At 35.3% G+C, this 15,191-nt stretch overlaps 2 protein-coding genes across 3 annotated transcripts in view; both read left to right on the top strand.

The window, feature by feature from the left end:
- Positions 1 to 9,769: 9,769 nt before the first annotated feature.
- Positions 9,770 to 13,316, top strand: LOC129004822 (uncharacterized). Its single transcript, XM_054433467.1, has 2 exons — positions 9,770 to 9,875; positions 12,621 to 13,316. The coding sequence occupies exons 1-2, from the start codon at positions 9,858 to 9,860 to the stop codon at positions 13,284 to 13,286; spliced, it is 684 nt and encodes a 227-aa protein (XP_054289442.1). The 5' UTR covers positions 9,770 to 9,857; the 3' UTR covers positions 13,287 to 13,316.
- A 958-nt stretch (positions 13,317 to 14,274) lies between these two features.
- The window catches only part of LOC129004758 (protein SCAI-like), a 58,662-nt gene continuing 57,745 nt past the window's right edge, over positions 14,275 to 15,191 (top strand). For both annotated transcript variants that reach the window (XM_054433380.1, XM_054433379.1), the window contains exon 1: positions 14,275 to 14,564. In XM_054433380.1, the coding sequence (XP_054289355.1) occupies positions 14,464 to 14,564 (101 nt within the window). In that variant the 5' untranslated portion in view covers positions 14,275 to 14,463. The remainder of the gene's footprint in view (positions 14,565 to 15,191) is intronic.

Below are 15,191 nucleotides of genomic sequence, written 5' to 3'. Positions count from 1 at the left end.
TTTTAGTTTCAGACAACAACTGGAGTTTCATTACAATGTTTGTTTCCCATGTTAATCAAGATTAACATGGGAAACAAACATTGTAATGAAACTCCTATAAAGTTCGTATTTCTCCACTTATGGAGAAATACGAACTTTAGAGGTCCCCAGGGCCTCACTCTCTAATTATTTCCCTTAAAAATAAAGTTTCCTGCACGACTTCACGTTACGCTTTTTCCAATGACACCAAAAACATGTCAATCGGTTCAGTAGTTTCGGAGGAGTAATTGTCACAAAAATCCTGCTTGCGTATTAAATAATTACTAGTGAACCTGTGCGGCTCAATGCCCCGCAAAATAACATATGAATTTAGAAAACAAATTCATCGTGTTATAAATTGACTCGACATCAAATATTTATTACAGTAATAATAAAGCCTTAGAAGAGAAGCAGTTCAGCAATTTTCTAGCTGTATATGTATTATATTTAGTAAATTAATAAATGTTCAAGTTCAAGTATGTTATTGGGTAGTTATTTTTTAAAGATTTTTAAAAACGCATTTAACAAAACATTTTATTATATCAAACCAATAGGCCTATGTAGCATATTTTGAGGGCCATAAAAATGCTGCTTGAAGAAAACACTTTTAAAAATAAAACAGCGTGAACTCGACAGAAATTAGTCATTTAGATCAGCGCAATCTGTTGGTGGCTTACATCAACTACGAAGAATTTAAAGAAAAAAACTGGTTACAACTTTAACATGGGGATGGAATGTAAAGGTACAGACTCCTCTATTTTCACCCCACGCTGGAAATATAACATGTGACTGTAATTTTTTTCATTTGTTTTGATTTTCTGTTTATATTTCGTTGTTATTTCGTCACCAGCATGGCAACCCATAAAGCCCATGTTAATTTTTTTTTATTTCAAATTCATTTTTTTTAGCGAATTTCCCATATAGGGAATAAGCTATTACCGTAGTACTCATGGTAAGACCTGGACGCGGGACCGATTTTTTTTCGTTTTGAGGTCCCTAGAGGCCAAAAACACCATCCGTTCAAATTCATATATATATATATATATATATTTATATATATATATGTGTCCGTTAGCACGATAACTCGAGCAAAAATGATCCGATTTTGATGAAATTTGGTACAAACGTGTAAACCTACGTTTATTTGAACGAGTTCGCCATCCAGCATGATCGGACCATGGGAACGGGGGTTTACGGGGGGTTTTATGGGGTAAAAATAGGTTTTTCCCATTTTTGACCCAAAAAACATAAAATTTAGCAATTTCTTTCCAAACCATTTTGTAGAGCTTAAAAAAACAAATAATTTGGTATATTGAAGCGTTATTATGCGCCTAATGGTTACGGAGAAAATTCCAAAAAAATGTAAATTTAAAAATCCCATGTTATTCTTATGGAGAATAAGTAAACTGTTGTAGTTTGCTTGTTTATGAACATATTTTGATCAAATTTGGAAAATGTTTTTATTTCTTACTAACTATTAAAATTTTACAAAAAAAAAGTTTTACCCTCCCTGATGCAGCAAACCTAAGTACTTGTTAAACTAATTCTATTTGAATAGGGAATAAATGTTATATTTTTAAGTAGACATTTCAGTGTAAATCCAATCAGGCAAATGGAAATTCACTTAGTCTGCAGGTTTGCTGCGGCGGGGGTATTTATGCTTATATTTGAGCCTATTTTAATTTTTAAAGATATTCTGCACATCTGCAGGAAAATATCTTTCTAACAGTATGCGTAGATTTTCCCTGCGATGCACACGAGCTGAGAAAAAAGGTTTTAAAGAAACATGCTTGCCTATTAATATATAGATAGATAGATAGACAGATAGATGTAGATGGATTCTGAATAAACAGGTTATCTGAATAATAATAAAATAACAAATCGGAATATCTCTACGGGTTTGAAAAAAAACAGCCACATTGAAAGCATTTGCTTCTTCAGTAGGCTACATAAATAGATTGTCTCAAATTATATTAAGCCTGATTATGAATAAGATCCGTGTATAGTGACAGTTTACCGGCATGAGATCCATTTTAAGACCACTGAAATAATAACAACACGCTTACCATTGGCTAGCTAATTTAGCAAAAAACAAAAAAAAATAGCAAGAGACCGAAAAATATTCAATAACGAAGTATTTACACGAACATATCTAATAATTTTCATACATGACAAACTACGAAAAAAGAGTAATCGTCTCTGGATGGGGGGCGAGGTGATGGACGGGGACATTTGTTACGGGCCACGCAGCGCATTCCGTCCAGTGTTAACGACACAGTGCAATAACTTTTGTCGTCGCTGCTCTTCAGTGTTTCGAATAAACAACGTCACTACACGATCGAATAAAAAACGAGAATGTATTTCAAAAAGCGAGTGTTACGTTCGTATCTGTGATTGAATCAGGGAGGGCGTTGAACGTCAGGGGACGTAAATAATTCAAACTGGACGATGAGCGTCGTTGATTTATACGTGGGTCAATTAAGTTGGCAGTACTGGACGAGTATTGTTGGATGATTTGTTGGTATTAACACTCGCTGTGCCCGGTGGACACAACTCACGCAACGCCAGCTGTTGATTGAATATTTGTTGATGTGGTGATACACCAGCAACTATGAGGATCACAGGTATTATTGATATCAGGTCAGATAGCGCTATAATAATGCTGTAGAGCTTGCTCCCATTTGTGACTCTTCGTTCCCTAATTAAACAAGTTTCTGGATGGTAATCAGATATCCTATAGGCTATTATAATATGAGTAAAGTTCGAATATTTGTTACTGCGATCTCGGATTCGGCACAAAGAAACACGTTTACACTACTCTCAATTAGTGGGCGAGTAATAATTAATTGTAGTATTTAAACTCACATAAAGATAATTATTTTATTAAGTTATTTTTTTAACATCAAATCCAAACATTACAACATTATGCTTAGTGGCCTAGAATCACTTATTGAATTAAATTGTTTATATTACCTGTCCGTCAGTGATCCTATTATGGTCTAAGGTACGTTTTGCTTGAAGCAGGACGTTTGCGCCGTGCGGCAGTCGAGAGGGACACTGTTCTTGGGATTTTTGTATAGTCCTGTTTTGCTTGGAGCTACTGTCGCTAGAACCGTGAGCTGCAGTCGCGGGGTACTGCTCCACGTAAAAGCCATTACGGCCCATACAGCTAATGGCAATTCTAAAGGACCTACAGTTTATAATGGAATCCGAACCACGTTTTTGCCTTGGTATATACGAATTGTTCTAATTATCAGGATAGTACTGCGGATAGTCATAGTACTCACTCGTGCGGACGTTAATCCACACCAGGGAGTGTCGCATCCACAGTGCATGCAACACTAGCCGTGGACTCCAGAGACAAAAGAAGCTTTCCAAGTATGCAAGGCTAGCTTATCATCAGAAACTTTATTGTTTCATCTTAAACTGGATGCTCCTCTTGGTCTCTTTACAGACACCTCTGGAGCTCTGGAGTAAGTGTAAGTGCTTGCCTCCAACAGTTTGTTTTTGACGCTTGGCAACCTTTAGGGGTTTTCTAAAAAAAAAAGTTCACCTAAACAGTGCATCTGGCCTGCATACTACACAGAACTCCTTGCTATTTATGAAGCTGTGCAGCATTTTTGTCATCTCTTGGAAACAACTTCTTTTACAATGTTCACAGATCATAATCCACTTATTTATGCATTTCAACAGCGCCGTGCCAGAGCCTCCAGCTCATTTACGCCAACTTTCGTTTATTTCTGAGTTTTCAACGGACATAAAGCACATCACTGGCTCCCAAAATATAGTTGCTGTTGCTTCGTCACGTGTTGAAGCCATTTCAACTGTTTTGGATCACGAATCCTTAGCCAAGCTGCAAGAGTCTGACGAAGAGCTTCAAAAGTACTACACCTCTTAGATTGGAGAAAGTTCCAATTCGTGGAACCCGTTTGAGCCTGATCTGTGACACCTCAATAGGAACTCCTAGTACACCAAAGAAATTTGTGCCATCAGAACTGCTGAGGTAAACTGGTCAGAGTTTTTGACCAGTTTAGTTCCACAATTTGAGTCATCCTGGAACACGTGCCACAACAAAACTTATCTGCGATAGTTTTTTCTGGCCTTCCATTCGTAAATTGCCACAAATGGACTCAATAGTACCTCTCCTGCCAAGAATCTAAGAAAACTAGACATGTTTTTACTCCCCTTGGTAATTTTGAAACACATACAGAACGTTTCTCTCATGTCCACATTGACATAATTTGTCCATTTCCTTTATGGTCTTGCAGGTACTGTCTAACTAACATAGATAGATTTACTCTTTGGCCTGAAGTTTGTCCTATTGATCATTTGATCAATAGGACAAACTAAGGTTTAGAGATTTTAAAAAATGTAAAAAAGGTAAAAAAGGTAAAAAAAGGGGCCAAATTAAGGTTTTGGCAGTTATTTAACTGCCGAATCTGTTACTCGATTGTTTTTTTATAATTGGATAAGTCGATTTGGATGCCCAAAAAAATGACATGTGATCGCAGATCCCAATTCACATCGACCTTGTTCAAAGACCTTGCGTGACAGTTGGGAGTAAAGCTCCAGTTCACTACCAGTTGGCATCCACAAGCCAACGGTATCACTTGTGAATTTGTACTCCTCCGACAAGACTGTTTAGTAAAATCTTTACAGGCCCCATATTTTGGTCCCTACAAAGTCATATGCCGTGATGAAAAGACAACCAGAATCATTGTAAGAGGCCAAGAAACTTAAGTATCTATGGACAGGGTCAAGCCAGCCTATATTATCGCAGACAAGAATCGTATTCCTGAGCCTATGAAACGTTTGTTGCCACCTAGACTTAAAGTGGAGGACACTTTAAACCTTTGTCAAACCTTTTCAAACTCCAACTGCGAAGCCGTATCAAACTTGATCTGGAAGACAAATAATCTGACCAAAGGTGTCTTTCAAAATTTATAGTTTCTTTTTCTCCCAGGGGGGGGGGCTGGTGTAGCGACAACGACAGGTGATGTTGTCTTATTATTCTTGTTATTGGTTTTAGAGGAAGGTATACAAATTATAACTCTTCAATAAATGATTTTTCTCTCTTACTTAATTGGTCGTAAGTTTATTTGAATACCACAAACAACCACGACTAAAGTCTCTAGCTAGTTCATAAATGCAGATTTTAGGCTCAAACCACTTACCATAAAAAAATTCGTTTAACAATTTTCTTTCAAAATAGGTTTTACCGAAGTAGTTGCAACAATATTTCGCGCAATGATATCGCGTCATGGGGAAATGCACAGACATTGAATCAGGTATTTGGACAACATTTTATGGTGACCACTAACTGAGGAAGAGGAGGAAATTAAATGTCCAGTCTCAGGTTACTTGACCGTGGATCCGTTAGACACATGGACTTGCTACGTCATTGTAAGCTCCCTGTGTAAGTATCCGTTAAATAATACCGAAGAAATGTTAACTACAAAGTTAAACTTGCTTCCCTAAGCAATCCTAAATTGCAATTATTTCACACATGATCTTCAACAATGGATTCAAGAGATTATTGGTTGGTTGTTATACATGGGCTATTATTAGAAGAATATACTTTCTACGATTATTTTTAGATTGTCTAACTAAAACATTTTGGTTTTAACGTGTAGGCATAAATAAATTATCGCTTTATTTGTGATATTAAGTGGCGCATAAAATAAATCCAACCTCACATCTGATTTTCCCTATATCAGAAACCGGACAGAATTTACTATTAGGTGAACATTTTTTAGCTTACATGTCCTTGACAACACCCATTGAGCTTCTCAAGGCGCATATGTAATGTATGTAAAAGCTCGAGGAAAGGAAATGTCTGTTAAGAAAATTGTTTGTCTTTAAGTTTTTAAATTATACTAGCTATCGCCCGTCGGCTTCGCTCGACATAATTTTCAGTGTTATTATGAACCGGCTGAAGTTGTGACTTTACCACGGGCTAACATGACCTTTTACATTATTTTTCTGTTAGTGATTGGTGATTGATTAGGGATTGAATCCATTCTTATACAGCCTAATCACCTAAGCTAATATGGAACTACTGAAGGAGAAACTACAAACTGGATATGGAACTACAAAGGGAGAAAGTCTTAATTTTAAAAATTAACTGCATTTCTCCCAAAAGCTTTGAACTACTCTCGCAGGAACAAAATTGTAATTCTTTTTACAAAGCTACTACTGTTCTATCTCATTGCAGTAACATCCCAGTTGATATAGCTAATTGTTACAAAGATAAATAGATAAAAAGTTTTTTTTGACAGGACCAAACATTTAAACGTGACATTTGATCCTGCTGTCATGATTTCATCTCTTATCGGGTGAGTACGCATGATTGCTTTAATTTCACACTTTATTAATTTTGTTAACGAAAGCTATCACAATTTTACTTTAGGTTGGTTTGCAAGAACTAAAATGGACGTTGAATAGGACCATTGACTAAAAAAGTGTTATATAGTCAATGATAGGACATTTGCAACGTTTTTATGATTATACAGATTTTTCAATTATAGTAAGGCTGCTCTTTACTTGCAGCTCATTAAATAGATTTTACTGTAAGCAAAAATAAAAAAAACATATTCGAAATTTAATTACTTTTTGTTAAAGGAACATAGCCTTATTGTCAATTACTACACAAATTTCATTAATGTAAATATGCCATCAACAAATAACACTGTTGTTCGTAAATTAATTGTCTGGGTAGCAGAGAGGTTTGACCTAATAATTAACTTAAAAAATTGGTATTTAAGTAAAAGTGAATAGGTACACTTAAATCAAGCGTATCTTTTATATACGGGTATAGCCTAAATGCAATATTTTCATGTATACATCAGCATTCAGAATCGTTTTTATATCGTCCAATGGTGCTAAATAGGCCTACGTTTTCACCACCTTAGTCGACATAAAATATATATATATATATATATATATATATATATATATTCAAAATAAGTAATTATTATAATTAATGTACTGAGTTTAGCATCTAAATGAAATGTCTTATGTGGAAACCATTTGAAACGGCATGTTCAATAATCCAAATTTTCTCTTCTGCTTTCTCACCCCGTTGCAAAACACGGGTATACCGGCTAGCGATAATACTCAGAGGTTAGCAATTGATTTTATTTGGATCCCTTTAGAAACTCGCATCAAGAATGCTAACTTAAAAGAAGGCTAACTGTTTACTAAGTTACAATATAGGTATAAATTTAAAATATCCATACACTTTCTAAGATACAACAAGGGGGTCACTTGAAGGGGGTTTACATTTAAAATATTTGAGCTGCCCCCCAAATCCCCCTTTTGGGGGGACACTCAAAAATTTCAAAATGATAAAATGAAACTTCCTGGTAAGAGTGCTCGACCACCAAAAGGATATCTCTGTATATTTACTTGGAAAAAAATTAGAGGGGGGGTTGGTCTTGACTTTTTATTCACCCTGTCGTATCGTATTGATGTAATAAAATAGTGTATTTCGTACCTAAGGCCGAAAATGAGGAGTTGCAGGCTCTAGATAGTTTTTAAGTTCGAGACGAAGTTGAGATCTTAAAACGATTGAGAGCTGCAAAACCATTTCGGTCCGTGGTATGCTTTGGATACTGATTGTGTATTTAATATGCATTCATGTTTTAAGAAAGTAAGCGGGCAGCTGATTTTGCGGTCCTAGGGATGTAAAAACCTGCTCGATCCCCAAATGACGATGACAGTTGGCAAAACGAAGCTTTCAGCTACCAATGTATGTAGCCTATGTATAGGGTGTCCCACGAAGGTGTTTAAACGTTTGATTTTATATTACGCGCCCATTCATGCACTGAACTTTTTGAAACTTTACACAGTTTACAAAGTTAGTTCTAAACATATTCTGGAAACATTTCAGAAACAAAATGGTGGCATATTGAAAAACGTTACTTTAAAAACAAAAAAAGGTATTTTTGGTTTTATAAAATATTTTTATTGTTACTTTCCAGGGAAATATGACTTTAAAATATAAAAAAACTAGAACATAGCCTAATGGAAAACTAAAACTAAATCAAGTAACTAATAAATAATAATTATAAATAAATAACTAATAATAAATCATGAAGTAGTTGTTATAGAAAGCACATTGGTAAATTTCTCAATATGCCACCATTTTGTTTCTACTAAGGTTAGGGAGTTGAAATTTTTCCAGAATATTTTTAGAACCTACTTTGTAAACTGTGTGAAGTTTAAAAAAGTTCGGTACATGAATGGGCACGTAATATAAAATCAAACGTTTAAACCCCTTCGTGGGACACCCGGTATGTAAAACAGCGAAAAATATCATAGTGTGGTGAAAAGTAGGTTTCCATTCCAATTTTAAAAATATACGTCGTGGACCTGTTTCCCTCCCTTCGCATAGCATTTCAGTATAAAAATAGACTAACATCTTTGACTATTTAATATTCAGTGCCAACATTAAATTGAATAATGTAAAAAGCTGCTTGGCTCTAAATATATACATATATATTTTTAATGTAAAGGTTAATTTTAATACTGAACATAAACGGTATATAACTGCCGACTAATATTGTAAAGTTCAATTTATTATTCTGAAAGTTGTGATATAATTATAACTATATATATTCATAGACGCCAAACGGTTTACTCCATGAATGAAAGAGCTTAAAGTAAAAAGTCGTTCTCTCTGTCTCAAAGTAGACAACAAAATTGTTGGTCGCAAAACGTAAACAAATAAAAAAGAAGAAGGTAGCTTCTAATGTTATTCTTATGGGACAAATTAAAAAATGTATTTTTAGGGTTTTATAATTACTACTGAGCGGAATCATCTAGAATTTTAATGGTGTCTTCACACTGGTGTCATCATTATTTGTGCAAAATTTGAACGCTATAAGTGCAACGGTTCTTGAGTTTTGATGCGAACACACTCACTCACAGACAAGCGGAACAACGTTTCTCCGACTCCGCTATACACAATACGTAGATTCGTTCACTTCGTTCATACATCTACTAGCTGTTATCTAAGGGAGTATGTTTTATCTATGCTGTTACCCACGGGCTTCACCCCGTTTGACATCATAAGTAATAATAAAACTATTGATTGGTTAAGTTAACCTGTAAGGTAATAAATTGAAAGAATAACTTAAACAAATAAGTGCAGCTGAAGTATTTTTAACATTAGGTATATGAAAAGTTCCATTTAGAAAGGAATTACGACCTTAAAGGGCAATTTATGAAATAATGGATAGTTTTGCGCAAGGTTTCTCGTCATGATGAACATTTTAAATATATGGTTTACGGGGGTGTGACTTGTACTTTTCTCAAAAGTTCATGGGTACTTTTGGCTTTATTTAAAGATTTGAATTCCACAGACACACTTAATTATATTAAAAGCATTGACTAAATAAATACTAGTGTTTATATAGTAAATGGTGAAAGCCCAATTACAATTGTCTTTAACAACTGTTATTTGAACTCCAACTTTATAATATTTACAATATAAGTCTGTCCAAGATCTCACTGGAAATACGGTCGTAATTTTTTAGCCATCCCTACTATTTTGACTCCTTTGTAAAATGTGCACACTGAATATTTTATATCCATAATTTCCAAGCACTGGTAAGCCAAAGTTCAGTTATAAAACAGTTAGAAAAAACTATCCACGCAGTAACCAACCTACGTAAACCTGCCAATAAGTAATGATGATTTATGTGATCAAAGTTTCATAGTCATTACCGATCAATTAAATGACAGCTGTTGTAGTGAAACTGACGCATTTCACCACAGACCGAGCTCTACATGTTTCATTTTATTTTGTGAAGCTTTCTTTTCAACCCTTTATCAACATGAAAGGCTATTCGATTGTAAGTATGTGTTTGCTGTAACTCAGAAAGTGTACGGATATGTTAAATTTATATATATTTTTTGTAACTTAGTAACAAGTTAGCCTTCAACATGCCGTTTCAAATGGTTTCACATCACTACAAATACAATTGTACCACTTATTTTGATAAACATTTGATGGGATCACATTATTTGTCCCAGTTTTCAGTTGTCCGAGTTTGTTAAAAATTACAAAATATTAGAGAAATCAGTTGTCCTAGTTTTATTTTGTCCGAGGTTTATATAACTAGGTAATAATATTTAGATAGATCAACTGTCCGAGAGTTTTCATTTGTCCGAGGATGGTTTGAATAGTAATAATATTTAGTAAAAAAACTGTCCGAGGTTTTAAAGTATAAAAAATATCGAAATATCAAATGTCCGAGTACGTCAACATCAAATAGTAGTTACTCAGGCGCCTGGTCAGAAGCCGATGTAAACCTATTCCGTAGAAGTCGGGCATTGTGCGAGAGCCCCTCACGTCGACTTAAGAACAAATATAACATTAATTTTATTATTTTTTATATTATAAAATTTTTTTTATCATAAGCCTTTTACAATTTTGTTATTAAAACTAAACTGTAATCACCTATCACAACCAACCAAACCTGCTGATAGTATAAAAAAGATATAAGGTAAAAATCGAATGAAGGTTTACTAATAAAAAAAAAAATAGTCCTGTTTATAAAACAAAAAATTATAAATGCCTCAAATTCTAACAAAAGATTTACTCTTAAGAAGTAATGGAGTTCTAAGTAAAATATTTGACAAAAAGTTAACGTCACGGAGGGATTTGATCTGGATACCTTGTACAAGGACTGATTTCTTTCTTCATACGAAGAGCGTCACATTGTTAACAAGAAAATAAATATACATTTAAGAACGACACAAACACGAACACGAGACATTTATGGTAACTAGTTAAGTAACCCGTCGTAGTTTGAGTCCAGACTTTTTGATTTGTTTCTAAATAAATAAAGAAAGAAAATATTAAATTAAAAATTAGGATTAGGAAGAAAAATGTATAACAATTTCTTGCTTATAGCTGCTATTTAGTTATTAAATGTATCTTAAGGATAGGGCTACTTCCGATTATAGATGTGTTGCTTATTTCAAATATTGTTATAAATATCTCTTTAGACTAATTGGCCTCTTATGAGTCATATGACTATAGAAATCACCGTGTCCAGAATTAATTCTGAGTTACTAGGACTTTATTTTATGACTATGAAAGGGAAAAGCATTTGTCGGATTTCTGATACCGTTTATAGGCGTATTCCATTTTGTGTGGATCGCAGTTTAATGAAGTTTAATGCTCTCCCACAATCCCTCACTCCTTCGTAGAAGAGGTTACATCAGCTTCTGACCAGGCGCCTGGGATGCTATTCTCGGCGCGCTGTCACTTTTGATGTTGACGCTACTCGGACAGTTGAAAACTCCGACACTTGATATTTCGATTTTTTTTATAATTAAAACCTCGGACAAATGAATGCTCGGACAGTTGATTTAACCAAATATTATTATTATTTAAACCATCCTCGGACAAATGAAAAAAACTGATATTTTAATATAGTTTAAAGTAGTTTAATAAACTCGGACAGTGCATTTATCTAAATATTATTAGTTATTTATCAAACCTCGGACAAATGAAACTCTGACAACTGATTTCTATAAGATTTTGTAATTTTTAACCTACTTGGACAAATGAACCTCACCCATTTGTAATGTAGACTAAGGTGGTGAAATTGTAGGCATATTTAGCTCCTTTGGACGAAATAAAATATTGTATTAGGAATATACCCGTATAATATAAAATATACGCTCTATTTAAGTGTACCTATTCACTTTTACTTAAATACCACTATTTTAAATCAATTATTAGGTCAAACCGATGGTCAAACCACTCTGCTACCCAGACAATTAATTTACGAACAACAATGTCATTTGTTGATGGCATATTTACATTAATGAAATGTGTGTAGGAATTGACAATAAGGCTATGCTCCATAAACGAGAAGTAGTTAAAATTGGAATATATTTACTTTCTCCCCCTATACCTACCATAGTATATGGAGAAAGTATTGTTTTCGCCAATATGTTCAAGTTTGAGTGGATATATCTATTTTACCCCCCCCCCCCCCCCTGGACCAAAAAAGTGGTTTTCGAAGTTATGTCTGTGTGTGTGTGGGGGGGGGGGTGTGTGTGAGTGTGTGTGTGTGTGTATATGTATGTGTGGAATGTGCACATAGCTACATACTAAAAGATTTAGTATGTTGTAGCCCTTAAAATTCTGAACAAAATGGTAGAACTCCATTTTCTGTCAAAATGACAGTTCAAAAGTAATTAATTGTAAATTATGTTATTTTATATGCTAGCTCCACTCAATATTGTAAGCAGACAACTGCATTTCACACCTAGTTTTTAAATCCAATTTTCCAATAATTTATGATTTTCATGGGAAAAATCACCATTAAAAAAAAATTAAAAGGTTAAGGGGCACCCAAAACTGATATATCCACTCAAAACTCAAAATCAAAAATGTTGACGAAAACAATAATCCCCATTATGCTATACTATGGTATAGGGGGGAAAGTAAAGTAAATCAGTCCCAGGTCAAGGTCTTGTAAGTTAATAAATGTACTTAAATGTTAATGTTGGCTGTTTTTAATATCATGTATAAGTTATAACGGTTCTTACTCTGATGGACTCCCCCTATATTTTTTCAGGTTCGGGTGGCACTGTTCGTGTTGATGATCCATTGTTCCCACGGTGCAGGATGGGGATTTAACAGTTTGAAGAATGCCGCTACAACATTCTCTAAAGCTGCTTTAGACAAGTTTCCCAACGTCAAAGATGGAGCATTGCTAGCCGAATTGGATAAAAATCCTGCTCTAAAAAAGGCTTTGGTTAATGCGTTGGATAATGCTGGATGTACGATTGGAAAATGCGTTTCGTCTCTCTCTAGTGCCGTGGACATAGGAAGTGCAACCGCGTCCAGTCTTAAGGATAGAGGAGAGAAATTGGCTTCAGATATAAAAGATCAAGGCGAGAAACTAGCTTCAGATGTAAAAGATACAGGCGAGAAACTAGCTTCAGATATAAAAGAACAAGGCGAGAAACTAGCTTCAGGTATAAAAGACACAGGCGAGAAAGTAGTTGGAGCAGTTTCTGAAACCATTACTGTCGAAAACCTGATAAAATTTTTAAATAGTAAAGAAGGTCAAGTGCTCATTCAAGCTGGAGCCCTAGCCCTTCCATCAACTCGAGGGGCCTTATTGTTTTTTAAAACTCCTCTCGGCCAGGCAGTCTTGACTGCCACGGGAGCTCGGACGTACTTGGATGGCATCATATCTGGAAAAGTGAACGAGCTGAAAGAGGTAGACAAACATTGAGAAAGTGTACTTATACATGTTGTCCTTAAATTATAATGAATACAACTGAATAACTCGAGTTTAATTTTGTTGCAATCAATCCCAAATACGTATATGACTAGGATTAGCAAGGAGATGATAACCCAAACCAACGTAAAATTTTAACTAAATGCAAATATTAAAATCTAAAAATGTCAAGTAATTTGTAAAAATATAAAACTTGTTATTGCACTAATAAGTTTTTCGAGATGCATGGCGATTTTTCTTTTTAAGACACTACACTTGCAAGGCTGAATAAAAAGAAACCATACATCGGTTACTCATGCATAGGATACAACATGATTGCATATATCATTATAACTATCATCTTATATAATAAAAAACCTTTTCAAAATTTAAGACAGCTAGCTTGGCCAAACTACTGGACCGAATTGCATGCGGTTGGTACCAAATGAAAGATATTTTCCTATAAATGTGAAGAATCCCTTTATAAATTAAAATAGGCTCAAAATAAGCACAAAAACTGATTTAAAATCTAAAAAGATTAACATGGTTCTTATGGGTTGCTATGTTCGTCACGAAATAACAACAAAATATAAACAGAATATCAAAGCAAATGGAAGAAATTCCAATCACATGTTTTATTTACTGCGTAGGGAGAAATAAATTTAAAAAAATGTTAGGTTTAGGAATTGCTTAAGCAAGTTAACAGATTAACTGGTCGCATGAAGCGTATAGACATTTTTACAAAGGGAACAAGATAATACTTCTTTTATAACTAAAATTTTACACAATTTAAGTGTGTGACAGATTCCCGCCACTCTAGCGGCGGGCCGATGCAACACCCTCTCCTAGTTGCCACCGCCCCCGGCAGACCTCGCTGTGCCACCCCCGACTGGTGGCGCCACGACGGCCACGTCACTAACCACCCTCGTGTCGTCTGCTTTACTTAGCCCATTCAAAATGCCAATCAATAACTACCTCCCCAGCACTTTTTGTACACCCTTAGTCGAGCAGTCGTGTGTGGAATCCGCGGTTTGTGTAAGGTGGTGTCGTGTATGATAATCATATCTTGTGAGAGTGTTATTGGTAATGCATCGTCCTGGGGGTCCCAGAGATCACCGACGTCGTCTCTCCTGTGCCCTCTAACGCCGACCACTCAGGAGGCAACCCGACCCCGTCCAGATGCCGCTCAGCGATGGTGGTCAGAATGGCAGGAATGGATGATCACGACAGGAAAATCGTCATAGAATTTTGTCACTTGCTGGAGAAGTCCAAACAGCTATTCAACGGGCTGAGGTAGCTACCACGCTCCCTATGATCGTAGTCTGTGTGAAAGTAGTGTGTGGGTTTCTGTCAAAAGCCTTTCGGAATGTTTTGTTTTCGTGCAATTGGGATCCCTTTGAGACGAAGTACCGAAGTTATTAGTATCGTGTTGTTGTTTGCCCACCAATGCTGTAACTAACCCATTCAGTCCTACTACACAGGTACGATCTACTAAGGGACTTAAGGATTGTTCTGCTGTAAAAGCACAATGATACAGAGGATGTAAGTTAAGGGAGTCACCAGTTACCTTACACTTGTGTGTGAGAGTGGATATAACCCTCACACTAACACTTGACACTACTCCCATGTTAGTTAGATATCTTTACATCATCATATTAGCTATATTAAACGTTTATTTGGGTGTTTCAAACTACTATGTTTGTCTGTTGGCTTAATTGTAACACAATTTTCTACAATACAACTAACAGGCACATAATTCATCCATAAACCTGCAGAATTAAGGACGGAAATGGCCTACAACAAGAAAGTTATTTTAGTTACCCAGTCTTTTAATGTCTGAGTGACAGATAAATACATAATGCAACACATAGAGTCTAGATATATAGTCTATACATGAGGTGTGTATTTCAAACAATGATA

This window comes from Macrosteles quadrilineatus, unplaced genomic scaffold (genome assembly GCF_028750875.1).
Source record: "Macrosteles quadrilineatus isolate MER2022 unplaced genomic scaffold, UCM_ALF_1.0 Scaffold_11__1_contigs__length_5352618, whole genome shotgun sequence".
Classification (NCBI taxonomy): domain Eukaryota; kingdom Metazoa; phylum Arthropoda; class Insecta; order Hemiptera; family Cicadellidae; genus Macrosteles; species Macrosteles quadrilineatus.
The sequence above is the reverse complement of the archived record's forward strand: the minus strand, read 5'-3'. Positions and strand labels throughout refer to the sequence as shown.